This window comes from Plecotus auritus (genome assembly GCF_963455305.1).
Source record: "Plecotus auritus genome assembly, chromosome: 6".
Classification (NCBI taxonomy): Eukaryota; Metazoa; Chordata; class Mammalia; order Chiroptera; family Vespertilionidae; genus Plecotus; species Plecotus auritus.
The window spans coordinates 40,655,333-40,677,927 of record NC_137773.1 but is presented as its reverse complement, the minus strand read 5'-3'; the positions used below and the strand labels follow the sequence as shown (position 1 = coordinate 40,677,927).

General features: G+C 49.0%; 2 protein-coding genes across 8 annotated transcripts; one reads left to right on the top strand and one right to left on the bottom strand.

Moving 5' to 3' along the window:
- Positions 1–198: 198 nt before the first annotated feature.
- Positions 199–4,712, top strand: NHP2 (NHP2 ribonucleoprotein). The gene is made up of 4 exons (XM_080671905.1): positions 199–534; positions 621–690; positions 3,611–3,716; positions 4,357–4,712. The coding sequence occupies exons 1-4, from the start codon at positions 276–278 to the stop codon at positions 4,480–4,482; spliced, it is 561 nt and encodes a 186-aa protein (XP_080528031.1). The 5' UTR covers positions 199–275; the 3' UTR covers positions 4,483–4,712.
- A 27-nt stretch (positions 4,713–4,739) lies between these two features.
- RMND5B (required for meiotic nuclear division 5 homolog B) lies at positions 4,740–17,195 on the bottom strand. 7 transcript variants are annotated; one of them, XM_080671898.1, is made up of 10 exons: positions 16,274–17,195; positions 14,515–14,665; positions 9,754–9,899; positions 9,485–9,625; positions 8,597–8,697; positions 8,233–8,399; positions 7,265–7,430; positions 6,061–6,163; positions 5,817–5,971; positions 4,740–5,730 (listed from the first exon to the last, which is right to left on the bottom strand). In XM_080671898.1, exons 2-10 carry the CDS (start codon positions 14,651–14,653, stop codon positions 5,667–5,669), a joined length of 1,182 nt encoding a protein of 393 aa, XP_080528024.1. In that variant the 5' UTR covers positions 14,654–14,665; positions 16,274–17,195; the 3' UTR covers positions 4,740–5,666. The 7 variants fall into 7 exon arrangements, with proteins under 7 accessions (XP_080528024.1, XP_080528028.1, XP_080528025.1 ...); XM_080671902.1 differs by having other exon boundaries at positions 5,817–5,905; positions 16,274–16,703; XM_080671899.1 differs by having other exon boundaries at positions 15,748–16,302.
- Positions 17,196–22,595: the final 5,400 nt, after the last annotated feature.

Below are 22,595 nucleotides of genomic sequence, written 5' to 3'. Positions count from 1 at the left end.
AACTCCCACGAGCCCAAGCGGATTCCCAAGTCCCGCCCCATGCGTCCCCGCCTCCCTCCGGGCCCCGCCTCCATCCAGGCTCCGCTCGGAGCCTCAGGTTCCCTCAAGGCTCGCGGTGCTCGGCCCGAGCCTCGCCCCTAATCCGCTCCGCGTGGTTTCTGACTGGAGGGATGGTCCCGCCCCTTCGGCCTAGACTCCGCCCCCAAGCTTTGTATATAAGGGCTGAGCGTCAACGATTGGTCTGAGTCCGAGACCTCCTTTCCTAATTGGCTGTGATGTTCTGTGGGTTTCCCCAGAGCTGTGATCCGGAAGTGATTCCTGCAGCGCGGGCCGCGTGGATCTTCTACTGGGGAATCTTTACCACTGCCGCTGCGATGACCAAAATAAAGGGAGATCCCGAGGGGCGGGAGGCTCAGGCGGAGGCTTGCTCCGGGGAGCGCACTTACCAGGAGCTGCTGGTGAATCTGAACCCCATCGCACAGCCCCTGGCTTCTCGCCGCCTCACTCGGAAACTCTACAAATGCATCAAGAAAGGTGCGGTGGGCCGCGGTGGCCGGTGAGGGTGCGGGTTGCTGGACGAGGCCCGCTCCCCTCCCCGCAACTGACTTATGTCATTGCAGCCGTGAAACAGAAGCAGATTTGGCGCGGAGTGAAGGAGGTTCAGAAGTTTGTCAACAAAGGCGAGAAAGGGTAAGAACCCCCTCCTGCTGGATTTTGCATTTTAAACGGTAATGAAGGTATCCTTACTATTTAGTAGGTGTTCGGTAAAAGTACTCTGATTCTATTAGAAGATAATCAAGCAGTCAGTAAATTCCCTTCAACAATCCCTCACTTCACTTACCCTGGCGCTAAGGGACACCACGGGGAAAATGAATTCCAGGGGAAGCAAATCGAATAAACTAAATGTGTTAGGGTAGACCCCACCTTCTTTCATTCAGCGACTATTTTAGTGTCTACTCTTTTTAGGCACTGTACTATGGGGAGACAATTCCTTTAATCAAATAGTCACATTCAAAATTAAAAGTTGTGATAGCTATGAAGGAAAAGTATAGGATGCAGTGAGAGACTTAATTACCCTACATCTTTCTTTCCTGGCATTTATCACAATCTGAAACTCATTTGCATTTTTATTCCTTGTAAGCTCTATGAGAATAGGGTAAAGCCATACCCCACTTTATCCCCAGGAGTGTCTTGTGCCTTGTAGGTTCTCAAGAGATAAATTGCTGGGGAGATTTGATGCTCAATGGGGAGTTTGACCTAGGTGGGGGTAGCTGAGATCTGAAGATACAGGAATTGGTTTGGAGGAGAGGGGCTTTGCCAGAAGAAAGTAGGTCCCAGGGCAGGAGAGGGTAGTGGTGGGCAGAAGTGCTCCGTTCTCATGGAGCTTTGTAAACCATGGTAAGTTTAGTTTTTGTACTCAGAGCTTTGGAAGGGCATTGAGGATTAAAGCCAGGGAACATCAACTTTGAATAGGATCAGGCTCAAGAGTAGATGGGGACACTGAAATAGGGTACTGTAGTCTAGAAGAGGTGAAGGTGATTTTGATTAGGTTGGAGATGGAGGGAATTAAAGTGTTTATATCTGAGAGGACTTTTGGACATGGAGTGAGGGGGTGTGGGTTCCATTTGAAAGGACTAAGGGCCCACACTGAGATAGTGAACTGTGGGGGAGGGGCTGGGTTTGTGTGGGAAGATCATGAGTTTGATTTTAGACAAGTTTTTGAGGTATCTTTTAGATTCGTAACCCCTCTCCCCAGCATAGAGAGATGGCCATATGGGCTACAAACTTGAGAGAGGGCCAGGCTGGAGAGAATAAATTTGGGAGTTGTCAGGACATACTAGTAGATGGAACTTGATGCCATGACTATGGATGGAGTCAGCAAGAAGGTACTGAGAGGGCAGCCAAGGACCAGGCTGTGAGGAGCACCAGCATTTTTTAAATATATTTTTATTGATTTCAGAGAGGAAGGGAGAGGGAGAGAGAGACAGAAACATCAATGATGAGGGAGAATCATTGATTGGCTACCTCCTGCACACCCCCTACTAGGGATCAAGCCCACAACCTCAGCATGTGCCCTTGACCAAAATTGAACCCAGGTCCCTTCAGTCCACAGGCTTATGCTCTATCCACTGAGCCAAACCAGCTAGGGTGGAGCATCAGCATTTAAAAGCTGTTCAGCCTGGCTGGTGTGGCTTAGTGATTGAGTTGTTGCCCTATGAACCAGGAGGTCACAGTTCAATTCTGGTCGGGGTACATGCCTGGGTTGCAGGTTCGATCCCCAGTAGGGGATGTGCAGGAGGCAGCTGATCAATGATTCTCATCATTGATGTTTCTCTCTCTCTCTCTCTCTCTCCCTCTCCCTCTCCCTTGCTCTCTGAAATCAATAAAAATAAATAAAAGCTATTCAAAGAAAAGGAGCCTGCAGAGGAGGAGAGTCCAAGAGGCAAAAGGAAAACTAGGAATATGGACCCAGTACTTTAAACCAAGAGTTCTTTCCAGCTGTTTGCATCTCACAGACTCTTCCGTGTTTTCCGGGCTCCTGAGGGCCTTACCAGAGCCTGGCACTTTGCCAGCTAGGAACCCCAGCTGAGGATTCTCTGGCAAGCCTTCATTGGTTCCCTGTCATTCAAGGCCCATGCTTGGTCTGGCACTCAAGGTCCTTGGGTCTGGCCCTTGCCAATCTTTCTAGCCTTCTTGTCTGCTCATCCCCATTCTGGATTCCAAAGCCATCCCAGGCTGCCATCCGCCTTCCTCTGTATATCTGGTGACATTTTGATTCTCCTCTTTAAATGTTTTTTTTGCCCCCTGCTCCTCCATGGGCTTCCTGACAGTCATCATTCAGCTTTTTGTTCAAGTGTGGCCTCCTGACTCCTTTTTTGACTCCAAAGAGGGTTGAGCTCTTACTCCTTGGGGTCCCTTCCATCCTTCATCTGTCCCAATACGATACCACTTGCCACACTTGGTGGCATTTGTTGCCAAGAAATAGAGATCACCTTTCAGAGTTTGGGCGACCCACATTAATAACTCCTTAAGGGCAGGAGCCATCTTATCTCTGTCCCAGTCCAGAGGTGGACCTTCAATTAAAAGAGGGAATGAGCCCTAACCGGTTTGGCTCAGTGGATAAAGCGTCGGCCTGCGGACCCAAGGGTCCCGGGTTTGATTCCAGTCAAGGGCATGTACCTCGGTTGTTGGCACATCCCCAGTAAGGAGTGTGCAGGAGGCAGCTGATCAATGTTTCTCTCTCATCAATGTTTCTAACTCTATCCCTCTCCCTTCCTCTCTGTAAAAAATCAATGAAATATATTTTTAAATAAATAAATAAATAAAAGGGAATGAACAACCCTGGCCAGTTTGGCTTAGTGGATAGAGCGTCGGCCTGCGGACTGAAGGGTCCCAGGTTCCATTCCGGTCGAGGGCATGTACCTTGGTTGCGGGCACATCCCCAGTAGGAGGTGTGCAGGAGGCAGCTGATCAATGTTTCTCATCAATGTTTCTAACTCTCTATCCTTCTCCCTTTCTCTCTGTAAAAAAAAAATAATAAATCAATAAAATATATTTTTAAAAAAAGAGGGAATGAACAAGCTAGAAATGACTGTTTCTGTCATTTCAGGATCATGATTTTGGCAGGAGACACGTTACCCATTGAGGTATACTGCCATCTCCCAGTTATGTGTGAGGACCGGAATTTGCCCTATGTCTATATCCCTTCTAAGACGGTAAGGCGCACCCTCAGCTCTGATCTTGGTCAACACTAGAGGAGAGGGTCTGGGATGGGGTCTCGGCAGCAGTCCATTATGGAAAGAGTGAACTTTGGAGTTAAGATGGGTCTGGGTGGATTCTTGATTCAGCTGCTTCCTAAGTAGGGGACTGCTGGTAAGTTATCTCTCAGCACTTCTATTTCCTTGTAAAATGTGAATCTTCTCCTCTGTGGCCTGTAAGAATGAAACAGAAAGTATACAGTATGTGGACATGCTCTGTCAACAAACATGCTGCACCTGTGTTAGTCCTGTTAGGTGGGTGCAGTGCTTTAGAAGGGGTGTTTTAGGGATCCGGCTCCTTATCCTCACATAGCAGGAGCCACATCTGGGGCACAGGGAGTGGGGGATGGCAGGAAACTGCCTAAGGGGACAGCCCCTGCTGGGCTGGAGCCCTTTCACAGTTGCCATGTGGGAATGTAGGCCCAGTGTAGCTGGACTACTTGAAAGCTTGCTGAGTTTAAATGATGGCAAGCAATTTTAACTGTTTTAAAATATGTTGCTGACCGAATAGCAATTAGGCCGGTGGGTCATAAGTTTGTGACTCCTTGGCATACAGGTTGTGCGGCCTTTTTTCCAAACAGCCCTTTTTCCTCTGCAGGACCTGGGTGCAGCTGCAGGCTCCAAGCGCCCCACCTGTGTGATAATGGTCAAGCCCCACGAGGAGTACCAGGAGACCTATGATGAATGCCTGGAGGAGGTACAAGCCCTGCCCCCACCCGTGTGAAGGACTTGAACAGCAACCTGGGCACCTGCTCCAGAAGCTGTTGGGCTGGCAGGGAGCCAGCTGGCTGCCCTCTGCTGCTCACACTCACAGCATCTCCTAGTCTGAGGCACGTATTTTTCCCAGGCAGCTCCAACAGCATCTTCTCCATCAGTGTTATTTCCTGTTGAGTTTCCTGGCACTCAGTTTCAAGAATGAGGTGTGAAGGAAGTAAATGCTAAGACTAAAATGTGATGAGTCTGTGGCTGTTTTTTCTCTTTAAATATGTTTTTATTGATTTTAGAGAGAGGAAGGGGGAGAGAGAGAGAGAAACACTGATCAGTTGCTTCCTGTACACACCCCAACTGGGAATCAAATCCACGATCTGGGTATGCCCTGACCAGGAATTGAACCAGGGACCTTTCGGTGCGTGGGACGAAGCTCAACCAACTGAGCCACACCAGCCAGGGCTCTGTGGGTGTTTTTTAAAGCAGCAGCCCTGTTGTACAAGTTATTTAATCTTCCCAAATCCCCCTGCCCTGATTTCTAACATGAAGGTAATGAAATTTTATGTATGTAAAAACACCTTCCCTAGGGACTGAAATCTCCCATCTTTTTTGCCCAATCAGAGATATACGTAGACTGGGTTCTTCCTGACTGGGCACTGTGGCTGGCATGGTCCCACCAGCAGCAGCAGCAGCTAGGCCATGTCAGTACCTATGTGCAGTGGACATAATTGCAGCAAAGGAAGGAGAAGGCCTGTGAATATATTTGTTCAAGGTTATAAAAAAATGGCATTCAGTTCTATCCCAGAGTATTTACTGGTGGATGATGGATACAGACAGTTGTAAGGCTATACAGTGGGAGCAGTGGATAGGGCGTTGGTATGGTAGTAAGACCTGGCTGAGGGCAGGGATGAAAGACAGTTGCTGCCACCACTCAAGTCCTCTGCTCCTCTGTCCATTGCTACTAAGTCAGTGGCAAACATAAACAGAGACAGCAGGAATACAGAGGCCAGCATCTCCCTGCCCGTACAGTCAAGGAGCCAGCTGCCCAGTGCAGGTTTGTTCATCTCCCTCCATGGCCCCTGCTGTGGCACTCAGGCAATTCTGAAATGAACCACAATCCACTGAAGCCAACCACTCCAGTGAGACAGCAAGTCTCATGAGTGAAAAACCTCTTTAAATAAAGTTCCTTCCAGGCAGGAGTCAGAATATGATGCGTTTCCCATCTGCTGGGTTCTGCTCCATGGGACAGTAGGGACACTTCAACCTGCAGAGGGGGGAGAACCAAGAATGTCTGAGAGGTTGGCTAGCAGGAGAGCCAAGCCAAGCAGGAGCAGAGCACAGGGAACTTACTTTCCTCCGTTAATGAGCTTGTTGAGTGCATCTCGGGAGATAACGTGGCCACAAATGAGCTTGATGGGAGGGTTGGAATCTGACGTTTGCTGGCGAAGGATGGGGCAGGCGAACACTGAGTGGTACCAGCACTTCATGCCTAGTTCAATCTCAATCTGGGGAGGCCAGCCAAGGGATGAGTCCCACTTCCTGCCGTGGCTATCCCCAGTGCCTTCTTCCCACACCTCCCTCAGCCAGGGCTCACCGGTAACTCATCCTTGTGACTCCAGACCCCTGTGCACTGCCTCTGCTCAATCACAGCTTTGATGTTCATCAGCACGGGCAGTGCCACACAGCCAGAGGCAAAGCTGCAGAACAAAGAGCAAGGGCTAGAGTGGCCAGACCAAGACCCCAGCAGACAGACAAAAAACCTGCACACTTGCCATCAGCACGGGACTCGGGTCAGGGTTCTAAGTTGGCACATGGTTAAATCAGTCCTTGAGAATCAGGTTGCTTATAAAGTGCCACATATGTAATTACGTGTCATTCTAATGCACCCTCAAACTTGAGAACATACAAGAGAGAAAAGATCCAGGGGGCAGGTTTCTGCTCATCCAAACCACTGAAAGTCCTTGGTGTGATGGGGACTGATCTGTTTGAAAGGCCCCCACTCTGCTGTCATAATGCACCCCTATAACTGGTTATCAACTGGGGCACTTGGAAACAGGACAGATTTAGACCTCACCATGATCTGGGTGGGCGTGGGAGCAAACCAGCTGGAGCCTTGGGTGCTAAATGGCTATGATGCAGAGGGTTGTTGTGCTGTGTGAGCGGCAGATGGTACTCCTGCTGGGAAATACTGTCCTATAATCAGTCTACCACACAGTGGAGCATGAGATTCCATAGTCAAAGTAAATGCACCGTGACACTATCCACTATGGTGTAGTGAGTGGCTCTGGGGTCAGGTCCATGTGCCCTTTAAGTTAATTCATGTCTTGAGCCTCTGTTTTCTCTTCTGTGAAGTGAGTACCTCTAATCCTAGGTCACTGAGGAGTCATGAGAAGAGCATTATTGTACAGGAGCCTTCGAGTGAAAACTCTCGAAACCTGTAACTCAGTTACTCAGATTACCAGAGAGGAAGTGGTGTTTGACAGAAGAGGCTGAGAGAAGGCCAGTGCGGAAAGTCTTGTGATAATCCAGCAGTGAGGTGCAGGCAAAATGGGGTCCTCATTCAAGAGGCCTTACAAAATAGGAACCTTGACCCTGCTACTAACCTCATGGTGACCTTGGACCATAACTCTTCCTAATCTCAGTTTCTCCAACTGTGGACATAAGTAGTTCCTATCTGGAAGATGGACTTACTTAGAGAGCCAGTTTAGGTCTGTCCCTGGCACATGACCCAGCCTCGGCAAATGGTTTCCCTTGAAATCCAACCATTCACGCTGCCCTGTCCACAGGGCTGGCTGTACCTGACACTGAGGGGCGACTCCACAGAAAGCCCCAGCAGGGAACAAGCATCTCGGGTAAAGGTCTCACAGATCTCAGCCCAGTGGCTGGTGTCCAGGAGGTGGCAGTAGGGCGACTTCTCCAAGCCCAGCCGCAGGTATACCAGGCTGCCCATCATCACCTGGATCTCTGCAAGGCAACCAGGCGCAGCTCAGCACATGCAGACCAAGGCACAGGAGGCAGCCGCTCCTCACGGCTGGGTGCCCAGCCCCAGGGACAGTATGGCTGTGGAAGCAGGATGGGGAGCAAGCTGAACACCAAGGCTCTGAGGTGCCTGGCCTGGCCAGGCAGGGACTGAAATGTCTTTAGGTAAAACTGGTTTTCCCAAAAACCCAATGGTTCTCTTCTCATCCTTCAACTGCATCAGGGAACAAACCTCAAATCTCAGGGTGGCACTCTATTTTAGAACACTAGCTAATACCTCTTTCTAAAAAACTTTCAAGAGGCATCTAGCTAAAATTTAATAATACTGATTTGTTTTCATGTTTACCTTTCAGTAAAATGTGAAGTAGTAAATATGAAGGGAGCTAAAGAAAAGTTACTAGCAGTATGGTGGTTACTGATGGGGAACATCTGGAAGGTGAAACAAATGACTGAGATTTAGAAATCCATATGTGAAGGAAGAGGGCTCAGGCAGGGACCTGCAGAGGAGGTGCTGAGGCAGAGCAGCATGCGGGCAGGCGTGAAGTGGCACACATAAACCCAGTATGATGTGTGTGTGGGTATGGCACAAAGCTGGTGACGGGAATCGGAGGTGGTTCTGAGATGAAGCTAGAAGGGTGTGACAGAGACCGTGAGGAAGAGCCTTGGGTTTGGAGTTCACCTTGGAGACAGTGAAGGAGGGGTCAGAGTTCTCAGGCTAGGAGCAGCACCCTGGTTAAATGCTGACATCTGCCAGAGCCCAGCAGCATCTACTACCCTAGACACTTACCCCGCTGGTGCAGCCGAGCAAAGGGCTGGAAGTGCCTGGCATAGCTGAGGGCCTCCAGCTGCTTGTCAGGGCCACCAGCCAGGAGGTGAATAAAGTACAGTCGGTGCAGCTTGAACTCCAGCGAGCTGTTAAGCTCAAGCAGACGCTGCCTGTGGGAGATGGCCCATCTGGAAAGAAAGGGGCTGGTTGAGTATGGAGCTGGTGGGATGAAAGAAGGAGTCCCGAGGGAGCTGGGACGGAGGGGTGGGATCCAAAAGCCTATGTGAGGCCACAAGACAGAGCTGGAGGTATGTCAAGAACACTGGGTGAGGTGAAGACCACAGACAAGCCCTGCCCCCTGCTGTCCCACCCAAGGCCCACTTACTCCAACGCTGGTCCCAGGTCATGTTTGTGCAGAGCTTCCAGTATTCGATTCAACTCCAGGAAAGGCTGCTTGAAATCCAAGTCCACGTTCAGTGTAGATTCCTGTGGGGAGAGCATGATCCCATCACTGGAGGACACTTTCCAAAATTCTGTTCTAATAAAACCTCATCTGTCTAAGACAGGCTGGAGACCTTGCATGAGGAGCTGTGGTCTCCTGCCAGCCACTTAGCCCCTCTTATTTCCAATTCAGTTTTGGGAAGCTGAGTAGACAGGGCAGACTATAACCTCACCCAGGTAATGGAGACAGTCCCTCCCAGTCCCTCTGTTGAGTAGCATGGTGAGAAATTATTCCTTTTCAATCCTCTTAATTACTTTAAGAGAAAGGATACTTTACTTTTACTGCCAGTGTGCTTTAACACCTAACAGTGCTACTCTGTCATTTTACTAATCTTCCTTTTTAAGAAACTAATCACTTTACTAGTCCCCCTTGACTCAGAACCCTGCCTGGCAACCAACCCTAGTTAGAAATTAATGACTTCGCTTTTCACTGTATCTATTTTTAATTTTTTTATTTATTGATTGATTTTAGAGAGACAGAGGGAGAGAGACATCGATTTGTTGTTCCACTTATTTATGCATTCATTGGTTGATTGTTATATGTGCCCTGACCAGGGATCAGACCTGAAACCTTGGTGTATCAGGAAAACGCTCTCTAACCAACTAAGCTACCTGGCCAGGGCTCACCGGGCTCCCTTCTATTTATGGCAGGAGACCTGATTTCCTTTCTAATATAAATTTATTTCTATAATAACAGGAATGTATTATAAAAAAATGATTGAGTAGAAAACAGAATAGGCAGGTCCCAGCACCTTCCCCACCAAGCCATTACCTGGCACAGCTCCTCAGCCACGCTGAGCATGCCCTGCTGGTACAGGTGCTCCACGATGGCCATCTGCAGGATCTGCTGCTGCTTCTCCCGGGAGTCCCACACTGCATCGGAGACTACACCGCATACCTCAGAGTCAAAGTTCTGACAAGGACGAGAGACAGGGCCCTGTGACTCGGCACTCGCATTCCTCACACTTGCTTTCCTGATTAGCCCTGGGACATACCAACTCCAGGTATCCCTGTCGCCACTCCAGGTGCCCACATGCTCACCCTGTCAATGGCTTTGCCCACTCGGGAGACACTGCTGTGAATGTCCTTGTGGTCCGAAGCCAGTTTCTGCACGGTGTCTTTGATCTTCCGGCAACACTGGGACATCACCAAGGAGAGGGTGGCTGAGAGAGGGGTCCCCTGGAGAGCTGCAGAGAAACACTAGCAGTGCGTCAGGACACAGGAACAGAACTTGTCCCTGCTTCCTCTCCCCACAGAGGCCGAGGAGGCAGCCCTGAACTCCAGAGTGACTCAGCTTCTGGCTCTAGCTGGTTTGGTTCAGTGGATAAGAGCCTCAGCCTGCGTACTGAAGGGTCCCAGGTTTTATTCTGGTCAAGGGCACATGCCTGGGTTGTAGGCTCAATCCCCAGTAGGGGGCGTGCAGGAGGCAGCCAATCAATGATTCTCTCTCAACCTTGGCTCTCTCCAGCCTCTCCCTTTCCCTTCCTCGCTGAAATCAATAAAATATATTTTCAAAAAGACTCAGCTTCTATTTCAGGTCCTGTCAATTTTAAACTGCATGACTTCATTTCTGTCTTCATTTCCTCATCTATAAAATGGGGGAGATAGCACCAGCTTGTAGGTTGCTGAGAACTGAAGATGATTTGGCACTTACTATGGGTAAGTACTTTATTTCGGCTCATTTAATCCTCACCCTTGTGCTGTGCAGTGGGCACTATCAACGGCCTGTCCTATAGCTGAGGCAGTAACTTGCCAGGTGACACAGCAGTTAGAGATTTAAAGTCTGTGCTCCTCACCACCACACTGATGGCTCTTGATTATCTTGAGTGAGATGCCCTGTGTAGGAAGGCTTTGAACCTTAAAACACTGTCCTCACATGAATGCCTCTTATCAACTAGAGCACACCAGGTAGGCCAGGGGCAGCCAGGGAAGCTCAGGGATTCCTGGATCAGGATTCTAGCTCGAAGTGGTTTCTCCCTCATGGCCAGGGTAGAGCCAGACCAACCACCAAGAGCAGGTGAGACTTGGAGGAGAAGAAAGCAAACTGGGCATTGGACCCTTCTTCAGGCCCAGCATCTACACCACTTCTCTAGTTGCATCACCTCGGTTCAAGGAAGAGATGTGACCAGAGAGGGCCAGGGAGACTTGCAGCTCTGAGAGCAGAAGCCCTGGAAGAGAGATGCATTCTGCCAGGCTGCTGAACAAACAAAATGTGAACAGGAGCTGTTGGAGCACGTGGGCATCTCAGGGGAGCAGCCTCTGAGAATGAAGCCAGGGTGGACTGAGGGATCACATGGGTACCTGAATGCAGCCGGGCCTGGACCCTTCAGTTACCTGAACCCATAAATCCAGCTCCCTTGATTTGTGTGTATGTTTGTTTACACTAGTCTGAGCTGGGTTTCTGTCCTTATAAGTGAATGAGGCCTGAGAAATACAAAAAGGAGGTGGTGGCTGGGCCACCCATCTACCCCAGAAAGACACTCCACTGCCAGCATCAGCACTGCTCTCAGAAAGCCCAGCTTGCCACTCTTTTCTCACATTTTGCTCCCCCTAGGTCACAGAGGGCCACACTGCACATTCTCTAGCCACGTCTCCTTTAGAATGAAGCAACACTCTTAAGAAACCAATGCCTTTTTAACCTGGAATCCCCCAATTTCCACTGCCAAGGACCCACAGACAACCATTAGTCCTGACAAATCCCCATCTGAGAAGAAACTCTCTCCCTGTGAACACACTGCAGCCATAGCCACCAAGAGCACAGACAGTGTGAGTTTTGGACCAGCAAAAGAAAAGTGTTTCTTCCACACAGTTAACAGATTCCATCAAAAGCATGGCACAGCCCTAACCGGTTTGGCTCAGTGGGTAGAGCATCGGCCTGCAGACTCAAGGGTCCCAGGTTCAATTCCGGTCAAGGGCATGTACTTTGGTTGCGGGCACATACCCAGTAGGGAGTGTGCAGGAGGCAAGCTGATTGATGTTTCTCTCTCATCGATGTTTCTAACTCTCTATTCCTCTCCCATCCTCTCTGTTAAAAAATAAATAAATAAATAAAATAAAATAAAATATATATTTTTAAAATAAATAAATTACTGTTAAAAAAAAAAAAAAAAAAAGGCATGGCACAACCGCCCTGGCTGGTGTGACTCAGTTGGAGTGTCATCCTGTGTACCAAAAGGTGGTGGGTTCGATCCCTGGTCAGGGCACATACCCAGGTTGCAGGTTCGATCCCCGGTCAGGGCATGTGTAGGAGATACCTGATCAATCTCTTTCCCTTCCTCTTTCTGAAATCAATTAAAAAAAAAAAAAAGCATGGCACAACCACATAATGGTAAGAGAATGGGGCAGAATCCCTATGTACTGATACAGAACACTCCCCAAGACAGACTGTGTAGGGGTTAAGAGCAAGGTGTTCCCTCTGTGTGAAAAAAAGGAGGGGGAATAAGCACTTCTACATGACATCTACATGTGCACACAGATGCTGCATACAAGGGCACCTGAGAAACAGAATGGGATGACTATTGGAGAGAGGCACAGAAATTGGGAATCAGAGGTGAAAGGGAGACACTTTTCACTCTCAGCCTTTTTGACCTCGAAGTCTTTTCCATGTACATACATTTTTTTAAATCTTTATTGTTGAAAGTATTACATATACTCCCTTTCTTCCCCCATTGACTCCTTCTAGCCCACACCCTAAGAAATAAAAAGGAAACAGACTCTACTTTGTAGATTTGTTTTTCTCAGTGGTACTAAGTATAGCAATTCTGAAAATACTTTCCATGTACTATAGAAATTGAGCAGATGAGAAATATATCAGCAGTCAGCCTTCTCACTGTTGGAGAAGAGAGATGCAGCTATGGATGGGGCAGTCTGGGAGGAACCCTGTGATACTGAATTATAATTGGAGGCATCATTGTAAATGCATTGCCTGCAATATACTAAGACAGATGGATGGATAGAAAAGAAGAAAAAATATCCATTTGCTTAAAAAACCCTAAAAACAATGACACCTCAGTAACAACCTAGATCATGGTTTCCAAATACCATTTCCCACCAAAAGAACCATGGCTACTTGCAAAAATTACTGATTCCAGGTAATATCTTATTGTGCCAGAAAATAAGGGAGTGCTGAAAAAAATAACAAGTAATAAATTTAAAAGACAAAAAAGGACACAGAGGTGAAAGAGTGCTGAGATAATTGAATATTCACATGTAAACAAATTAAGCTGAACCTTACACCATACACAAAAATTAACTCAAAATGGATCAAAGAGCAAGTGTAAAAGCCCAAACTATAAAACTCTTAGACAAAACAGAGGTGTACATCTTCATAATCATGGATTGGGCAGTGGTTTCTTAGATATGACAATAAAAGCATAAGCAACCAAAGAAAAAATAAAGTGAACTTTATCAATATTAAAAACTTTTGTGCTTTGACTGTTGAACCTTAGAGGGAAGGCAGGGGAGGTGGGTGGGTGGGAAGAGATCAACCAAAGATCTTGTATGCATATATGCATAACCCATGGACACTGACAATAAGGTGGTGAAGGCCTGGGGCCAGGGGCAGGGTGGGCTAGAAGGGGTCAATAGGGGCGAAAAAGGGAACATATGTAATACTACTTTCAACAATAAAGATTAAAAAACAACAACAAAGAAACAACAAACAAAAATAACAATAAAGAGTCCATAAAAAAAAAAAAACTTTTGTGCTTCAAACAACACTATCAAGAAGTGAGAACAATCCGGGCATGTGCCCTGACCGGAAATCAAACAGTGACCTCCTGGTTCACAGGTCAACACTCACTCACTGAGCCACATCAGCTAGGCTATTATTATTTTTTTTTTTTAAGGGAAAAAAAGTTTTAACAGAGTTACCATATGACACAGCACAGAAAAAAGAAGTAGCTATTCACTCTACAACAGGGATGAACCTTGAAAACATTATGCTAAGTGAAAGAATACAAAATGCCACATATTGTCTGATTCCATTTATTTCTTTATTTTAATCCTCACCTGAGGATATTTTTCCCATTGATTTCTAAAGAGAGTGGGAGGGAGGAGGGAAGGAGAGAGAGAGAGAAACATCTACGTGAGAGAAACACATCAATTGGTTGCCTCCCACTTGATGAGCGCCTATGGGGGCTGGTGAACTTGCAAACTGCAACTGAGGTATGTGTCCTTGACTGGGAATGGAACCCAACACCCTCCAGTCACAGGCATATGTTCTAACGACTAAGAAAAACCAGCCAGGGCTGTACAATCCCATTTACTAGTATATGATGTGTCCAGAGTAGGTAAGTCCACAGAAAGCAGATTAGTGGCTGCCAGGGGCTAGGGTAGAGGGAGGAATGGAGGAGTTATTGTCTCTTTTGGGGGTGATAAAAATGCTCTGAAATTACATGGTAATAATGTTTGTACAACTCTGTAAATACACTAAAATCACCAAACTGTACCCTTTAAAGGGTGTTGTGGGCTTTTTTATGTGAATCAGCTCAATTTTTTTTTTTTTAAAGGACATAGGAACTAGGGAATACCTCTGGGCAAATCTAACACAATTTGAGCATCAAAATGTTTAACAATAACACAGTAAAACCCATTGAATAAGAAGTTCTGAGTGAGAACTAATAATAAATATATATGTGGGAGAAGGGAAAGTTTTTCCCTTATAGTTGAATGCCAAGTAATAAATATATGAGGAATGACAGAGCAGGAAAAGTCACCCTGTTACTAAGTAGCTTTGGGGTATCCTAGGCCCACAGGAAGGCAGGAATGGGGCTCTGGGGTTGAGGGGGGATGGACACCCACCTGCACTGGCCAGCTCAGCCCGAAGCTGTCCTACGTAATGCAGCAGCTCCTCCAGGCTCTGCTCGCAGTGCTGCCCGTAGGTCAGGAACTTCTGTAGGACCTTGTCCACCTCTCTCTCCACGCTCTCACACTGCTCCATGGTGGCCTCTGCCTGGGGGCAGGAGGAGGGTCCAGTGTCAAGCCCCATCTGGGGGACACAGTGGGGAGGGCTCCCCGATTCCCCTTACCACACCCATATCATATATCAATGCTCAAAACTGCCCAGCGTAACATATCTGTCCACAGCTCCATCAGCCCTAGCCAGGGTGCTAGTGGAGTGTGCAGGCAGGTGTGAGGGCAGGGGTTTTTTGACTCATGGTGAGAAAACTCTGTTTCCAACTCTTTTCACTCTACAATCTTGCTCATCTCTCTCTCTCCCTTTTTTTGTTGTTTTTACAGAGAGAGAGAGAGAGAGAGAGAGAGAGAGAGAGAGAGAGAGAGAGATCAACCAGCTGCCTCCTGCACACCCCTTACTGGGGATCAAGACTGAAATCCGGGCATGTGCCCTGACCAGAATGGAAAAGGTGACCCCTATGGTTCAAAGGTCAATGCCACACCAGCTGGGCCACAGAAGCCTTCTTTCTCTTCCTTGACTACATTCACTTTATTTCTTCCTCAGGGCCTTTGCACTGGCTGTTCCCTCTGCCTGGAACAGTCTTCTCCCAAATCTTTTCCATGTTTGGCTCCTTGAAGTCTCAAACTTCATCCCTTCAGAGATGGTCTCCTAGACCCAGTACCTCTCTGCCCCACCCCCACACCATTCACTCTATCATATCACCCTTTTCCTTACAGATCTCTAGTTGAAGTTTCTTTTTTTAATTTTTTTTAAAATATATTTTATTGATTTTTTACAGAGAGGAAGGGAGAGGGATAGAGAGTTAGAAACATCAATCAGCTGCCTCCTGCACACCCGCCACCGGGGATGTGCCCGCAACCAAGGTACATGCCCTTGACCGGAATCGAACCCTGGACCCCTCAGTCCTCAGGCCGAGGATCTATCCATTGAGCCAAACCGGTCAGGGCTCTTTTTTTTTTTTTTAATATACATTTTTATTGATTTCAAAGAGGAAGGGAGAGGGAGGAGAGAGAGATAGAAACATCAATGATAAGAATCATTGGTCAGCTGCCTGGTGCACGCCCCCATCTGGGGATTGAGCCTGCAACCCGGGCATATGCACTGACTGGGAAACGAACCTGGAACCCTTCAGTCCGCAGGCCGACGCTCTATCCACTGAGCCAAACCCGCTAGGGCTGGTTGAAGTTTCCATCTTTTCTTTTGTCATTAACCAAAACTGAGGGGACGAAAAGGCCCACTATTTTCCCTAGAATACAGCCCCTGCTGGGAGTTTCACCTGCATTAACGCAAATGACTGCCAAACTCTTACTCATGCTCCAGAAGACCCTGACCTAATGCCCTGCCTGGCCCTCTCATCCCAGCCGGGTCCCAGCCGGGTCGCAGTAGGACGGGATGTCTGAGTTCGAGCGATTCTCCCGACAGAAGCGGTTCCTCGCGTGTCCTGGGAGTCTGTGGGGCTTCAGTTCTCGGCCGGGGCCCACGACTACGGAGCAAACAAGTCCAAGGGCGGACTGGGGCGGAGACTTAGTCGGGGGGCTTCGGGGGAGGCCCGAGGCCTGGGAGCCCGGCCGAGCTGCCGTCCGCCGGGCCCCTCCGCGGCTGCCCTCGGCCCGCACCTCCAGGCCGGGACACCGCGGCTCTCACCTGCTGCTGCAGCCCGAACCCCGGCTTCCGGCGCTGCTGTCATCGGACCGGAAGCCGCGGCGGTTGCTCCGCGGATCCGGACTCGTCCACTCGCAGCTTCGCGGAGGGGTGGCCGTCCCGCAGGGCCGCGGCTCTCCGCCTGGGCGCCGAGCCTCACCTTCCCGCGCGCCCAGAGTGGAGTCGCCCACAGAAGCGGGTGTGGGCGGGAAGCCGCACACCCCTCAGCCCCGGCGTACGCCGGAGCCCCAGTGCCCGAGGCTGCAGCTGGACCTCGACCCTCCGCGTCTGCGGGAAGGGATCGGACCCACCCGCTCGCTGGCCCGGGAGGTTTGGGGGTGCATGGGGCTGGCGGGGCGGCTTCCCTACTGGGAAGAAGCGCCTGGCCCGCCCGCCCCCCACAACTCCGTCCAAGCGTCCCGCTTCGCGCTCTGAAGCCCTAAACCGATGACTGTTCAACTCCGCCCCCGCCCTCTGCCCTCACTCAAAGGAGACTACCCCACGGCAAGGGTCCGACAGGCTCTCCCGCGATGGCTCCTTGATGCTCTTTTTGACACATCAAATGATGTTTAAAAGAAAAGTCACTTTTTTTTTCTGTCCCTAAGTCAGTACTTAACCTATCCATTGGGCATTCAAACAAGACGATTAGACTGCTGGGATGAGGGTACCCAGTCCCTGCTCTGCCGCCCCCCAGCCGTTGTCCCTCCTGAGCGAACAGGGGTGGAGGCGGGGAAGGAGAGACCGGGTTGCACAACTGTCCTGAAGAGGAAGGGTGACCCCAAACCCAGGCCTACTGAATTCACACTCCTCCCAGAGCAAGGGGTTGCTCTCGAGGGGCAGGGCAGAGGAATCCCCCACCCCTCCACAAGCCTTCGAGACTGGAACTAGAAAAGAGCCCAAGCCCAGCCGTTGTGGCTCCGTCGTTGAGCGGCGACCTATAAACCAGGAGGTCACGCTTGGATTCCTGGTCAGGGCACACCCCTGGGTTGCGGGCTCGGTTCCTAGTAGGGGGCGTGGAGGAAGCAGCCAATCAATGACTTTTTCATCATTGTTTCTTTGAAATCAATTAAAGAAAAAAAAAAAACGCCCAAGAGAAAAGGCTTGGTCTCGGTTTTGGTTTTCCTGACTTACTGCTCCCTTTCCGTGTCAGTTTCATTCCAGGGCAACCTCCCACCGCCTTCAACCCTCCAGGCCTCCTCCCCAACCTTCACCCCCAAGCACCCTTGCACAATCTTGTTTATTTTCTGTATAACACTTGCACAAACCAGTTTTTTAAAAAATAGCATTTGACTTAAAATTATCTTGTGTGTTTGTTTATTCTGTCTTTCGGCCCCTAATACCCCTCCCCTTAAGAATAAAAGCCCCATTTGGACCAGGACTTGGTACTCAGTACTGCTGTATCCCCAACACCATGTACTTGGAAGACCTTAAGCTCAGAAATACTGAGGTACCTAATATCCTCCAATGGCTCCAAAACCTTCTGCAACACGCAGAGAAGGGGCAGTCCAGAGCCCCATATCCTGGCGAGTCCGGTCTGTGCACACCCAGCCTGGGTGGTCCAGGCCCACACGAGTTTGGGGGCGGAGAGTTGAGTGAGCCTAGCCTGGGGCCAAGCGCTGAGGCCCAGGCCGCCTCCGCCTCCAAGCCAACTGGACCCCACCGGTTTTCCAGAGCGCCCCAGGCTTTCCCACTTCCTCTGGAGGAGCCTGACTGGACCTGCCAGCTAGGCTAGGTCTGAGCAAAGCCCAGCTTCTTTGAGGACTTTGAATGCCAGGCTGACACCTCAGGCAGTTTCCCCTTTGTCATTGCTTCCCCAGGATGTGGTTCTCCTTGCATCTCTGTTTTGTCACTTTACAGTGTGCACCAAGTTTTATTACATAGTTGATTTTGTCAATTTTACCCTGTTTCGATTGTGTTTGTTTTCATTGGGAGAAGAGGCTGCTTCAGAGCAGAAAAACAGCTGTTCTCCACCAATTCAATAATAGTCTGTTTAACCTTTTGCTAGTTTCCTAGGATTTGTTTTTAAAAATGTAACTCTTTGGTACAACCCTCCAGGCCTCCTCCCCATTTTACATGTCCATTTCATTTTGCACGTGGAAGTGGAAGTGCAACGTCTGACATTGTTTTCCCACATTTTTGTCCAGTTATCACAGCACCTCTTACTAAATAATCCTTCTTACCTTCTCATTTTGAAGCCCTACATCATCATATTAGAATTTTCTGCAATATGGAATCTATTTCTGGCTCTTCATTCTTTCCATTGAAGCGGTTTTATTTTCACATCAATGTCATATTGTTTTACTTGCTACTTTGTAATATGTTCTAATATGTGGTGGGATTAAATAAGGCTCACAAAAAGTGGGGCAAAGAAACACAAGGTAATTAAGAAAGCAGGTCACTGGTTGCCTGGGGATAGAGGTTAAGGGCTAACTACAGAGGGGCACAGAGGAATTTGGGGGGGATGCCAGAACTATTTCATATCTTGATTGTAGGGTTAGTTATACAACTCTGCATTTGCCAAAGCTCTAAAAACTGAACTCTAAAAAAGATGAGTTTTCCTGTATGTAAATTATACCTTAAAATGGGAGAAGGGAAACAGATACGCAAAGAACACACTAGATAAATCCTTTAAAAAAAAAGCTCTTGACCTAGATGGCAAGCCCTGGAATGCTCCCTGAAAACACAGCCTTCCTTCCCTCAGAGTGAGTCCTCCCCTGCAAGCTGGTGGGTGGTGGCAGCAGCTGGTGATGCACCACTACTTGCCCTCTGAAGAACCTGGGAGCGTCAGGTCTCATCCCATGGAGCTCAAGTTGCCAGCTCAGGCCGTCTCTTCCTTCCACCCTCCAGGTGGCTCCCAACAAGTTTCCGCTTCTTCTCCCGGTTCCTGCCCCTCCTTGCAAGGCTTTGGTTCAGGCCAGGAGTGGCTACATCATTTGCAGACCCCAGAGCAAAATGAAAACATGAGGCCTCTTGTTCAAACATCATTAAGAAGTTCAAGATGGCAATAGCAGGGCATTGCACCAAAGTGTACGGCCCTTCTGTGTGTGGGACCCTACATGACCACACAGGTCACACACACATAAAGCTAGTCCTGGTTCTGGCCCTTCCCTTTGGCTGCGGTTGAGACCCACCCACAGTCACAGGAAATGAAGTCTCCCTATGTCAGACAGAACCCTCCCCCAGGCCTGCCCCACGCTTTCCTGTGTCCCAAGTCCAGGCCCGTCCTAGATGCCCTCATCCCATGATGCTCCTGAGGAAACCCCAACTCCCCTCTTCAGAGAAGCTTACCCGTTAAAGAAAAAAACAAAAGCACTGGCCGGTGTTCTCAATGGTTAGAGCACTGGCCCGAGCACCAAGTGGTCACGGGTTCGATTCCCGGTCAAGGGTACATACTTGGGTTGCAACCAATCGATGTCTCTCTCACATCCATGTTTCTCTTTCTCTCTCTCCCCCTCCCTCTTTCACTATCTCAAAAAAGTCAATGGAAAAAATATCTTCAGGTGAGGATTAACAAAAAAAAAGGGGGGGCCCTAGCTGGTTTGGCTCAATGGATAGAGCGTCGGCCTGCGGACTGAAGGGTCCCAGGTTCCATTCCAGCCAAGGGCACATGCCTGGGTTGTGGGCTTGATCCCCAGTAGGGGGCGTGCAGGAGGCAGCCGATCAGTGATTCTCTCTCATCATTGATGTTTCTATCTCTCTCTCCCTCTCCCTTCCTCTCTAAAATTAATAAAATATATTTAAAAAAAAGGGGGGGGGGGGAAATAAAAAAATTTACTCATGACACTTGTTAGAATGGTAAGGAAGTCTTTATTCAAGAAGGACTACAGCGATGGAGATTTATAGTAGGAGACAGAGAGTGGGCTCAACTCCAAACACAAGGAAAAATAGAATTTATGGCCAAGGACCAGACTGGGGGTCAGTGGGTGGAAAATTACTAAGCCCGGCTGGCGTAGCTTAGTGGTTGAGAGTCTCGACCTATGAACCAGGAGATCAAGGTTTGATTCCCGGTCAGGGTACATGCCAGGGTTTCAGGCTTGATCCCCAATGGGGGCACGTGCAGGAGGCAGCCAATCAATGATACTCTCTCATCATTGAAGTTTCCATCTCTCTCTCCCTCTTCTTTCCTCTCCGAAATCAATAAAAATATATGTTTTAAAAAGAAAAGAAAATTACTAAGAGAAAACCTCAGGGGATAGAGGGCATTCTGGCTAAACAGGCCACAGGATTCTCACTGAAGGCAGGCCAGTGACCCGTGGAGGATGAGAAACCAAATTAAATGTGCAGGGTGATCTAGTATAGAGGATGGGCAATTCTGGCTAAACTAAGGATTCTTGCTAGAACTGGACTGAACAAGAAAGGACACCTTCCAAGGCCAGACCTCTTCAAAAAGAGCTCACAAGAGCCTAACAAGTCCTGGCTGTTGGTTGGGTTTCATCCATGCACCAAACAGTTGCAGGTCAGGGCACAAGCCGGAGTTTTGGGATGGATTCTCAGCAGGGGGCGTGCAGGAGGCAGCCAATCAAGGGTTTTTTTATTGTTAATCCTCACCAGAGGATATTTTTTCCATCAATGTTGTGCTATCGCATGGATGTTTCTCTCTCTCCCTTCCTCTCTCTCAAAAAATTAATTAAAAAAATTAAAATAGCTTAACCAAAGTTTGGCCAACCTTAGTCACCCCCACTCCATCACCTAGATAAGTGAGCCCACTCTCCTCTGAACTCCCATGGCACTCCCATCTCATCTCACGTGACATATTTCACTTTTGTTGTAGGAAACCACACATTCTTTTTCTTTTCTGAATCCAATATAATGGGTGAAGCCCGGCCCCATGAGGTAATGGATTGCCACTGTGGGGCCTGCATAGTCTTTGGAGACAGGATCACTATACCTACAGCCCCAGCCCCCCAGTCTCAGAAATTTCCTCTCATGCTCCCTCTGTCTCGTTCACTATCTGACTTGATCGCTATATTTGCACTGTCCTCTCTGAAATCAATAAAAATATGTTTTAAAAAGAGAGTCTCAACCTATGTCTCCTTCCTCCACCCACCGGGGAAAGGGCCAAGAAGGCAGAGGCCATGGCCACCTCAGCTTCCTCACCTGGGAACCACGCCAGGCCCTGAGGGAGGCAGCAATACATCACTGTGCAGTGAATAGCACCTAGCTCTGGCACCCTGGAGCTTGACAAACCTGGTTCACATCTGATGCCCATGGGGGAATGAACACTCGGAGCAGGAACCTGTCCCACCAGCTCAAACCCATGTCCGTCAGGGGAGGGGTCTGGTCCCTCCTGACTCCAAAGCTCCCCAGCGCTTTCTGGGGTTGGAGCCAGAGCAGCTCTAGGGATAAAAACAAGACATGAGCCCAGTCGGTGTGGCTCAGTGGTTGAGCGTCTACCTATGAACCAGGAGGTTACGATTTGATTCCTGGTCAGGGCACATGCCCAGGTTGCAAGCTCAGTCCTCAGTGTGAGACGTGCAGGAGGCAGCCAATCAATGATTCACTCTCATCATTGATGTTTCTCTCTCCCTCTCCCTCTCCCTCTCTGAAATCAATAAAAAATATATTACAAAACAAACAACAAAAACAAAACAGCTCTGGCTGGGCAAGGCCCACAGTCGAGATGAAGGGACAATTCCAGCAGCATAGAAAGAGCTGGTGGAGAGGCATATGGGGGCTATGGGCACAGGGAGGTGAATTGCCCTGATTTCAGAAAAGGCTTCCCTGTCCAGCCGACGTGGCTCAGTGGTTGAGCGTTCACCTTTGAACCAGGTCATGGTTCAATTCCCGGTCAGGGCATGATTCCCAGTGGGGGGTGTGCAGGATGCAGCTGCTCAATGATTCTCTCTCATTACTGATATTTCTCTCTCTCTCTCCCCCTCTCTGAAATCAATAAAAATATAATATTATTAAAAAAGAAAAAAGGCTTCCTTGATGAGACAAGATCTGAGCACAGTGAGGGGGCTTTGCCTAGAGAAGGAAGGCCCAAGGCCCAGAGGGCTGCTAGGGTCAGAAGGGGCACCACTATCAGTGACTCAGCGGGCTGGACTGCCAGAGGCTTCAAGTGACAGGCTGAGGGGCCCAGGGAGCATGACACCATCTGAGCTGAGAAAAGGAGGGACCAGGGGTAGGGAGCCCAGGGTGGGGCTCACCACGGTTCTGAAGAATTGGCTGCCTGGGCCTATTCTGCTGGTGGAGGGGGCCCTAGGGGCCTGCCAGGGGCAGGAGGGAAGAGCTGCCCTGAAGCAGTAGCCACTACAGTGGCACCTGTAATTGTCTGGTCCCAGAGCCCTAGAGCCACCAAGCTGGCTTGGGGACTTGGAACTGG

What these genes read in the sequence shown, in the direction of transcription:
- NHP2 (XM_080671905.1), top strand. Translation starts at nt 276, where the DNA reads ATGTTCTGTGGGTTTCCCCAGAGCTGTGATCCGGAAGTGATTCCTGCA. An exon ending in CTACAAATGCATCAAGAAAG is followed by an intron (nt 535 to 620) that starts GTGCGGTGGGCC and finishes ATGTCATTGCAG; the next exon opens with CCGTGAAACAGAAGCAGATT. An exon ending in TCTATATCCCTTCTAAGACG is followed by an intron (nt 3,717 to 4,356) that starts GTAAGGCGCACC and finishes TTTCCTCTGCAG; the next exon opens with GACCTGGGTGCAGCTGCAGG.
- RMND5B (XM_080671898.1), bottom strand. Translation starts at nt 14,653, where the DNA reads ATGGAGCAGTGTGAGAGCGTGGAGAGAGAGGTGGACAAGGTCCTACAG. An exon ending in TGGCTGAGGAGCTGTGCCAG is followed by an intron (nt 8,698 to 9,484) that starts GTAATGGCTTGG and finishes CTCTCCCCACAG; the next exon opens with GAATCTACACTGAACGTGGA. An exon ending in GAGTCGCCCCTCAGTGTCAG is followed by an intron (nt 6,164 to 7,264) that starts GTACAGCCAGCC and finishes TTTGTTCTGCAG; the next exon opens with CTTTGCCTCTGGCTGTGTGG.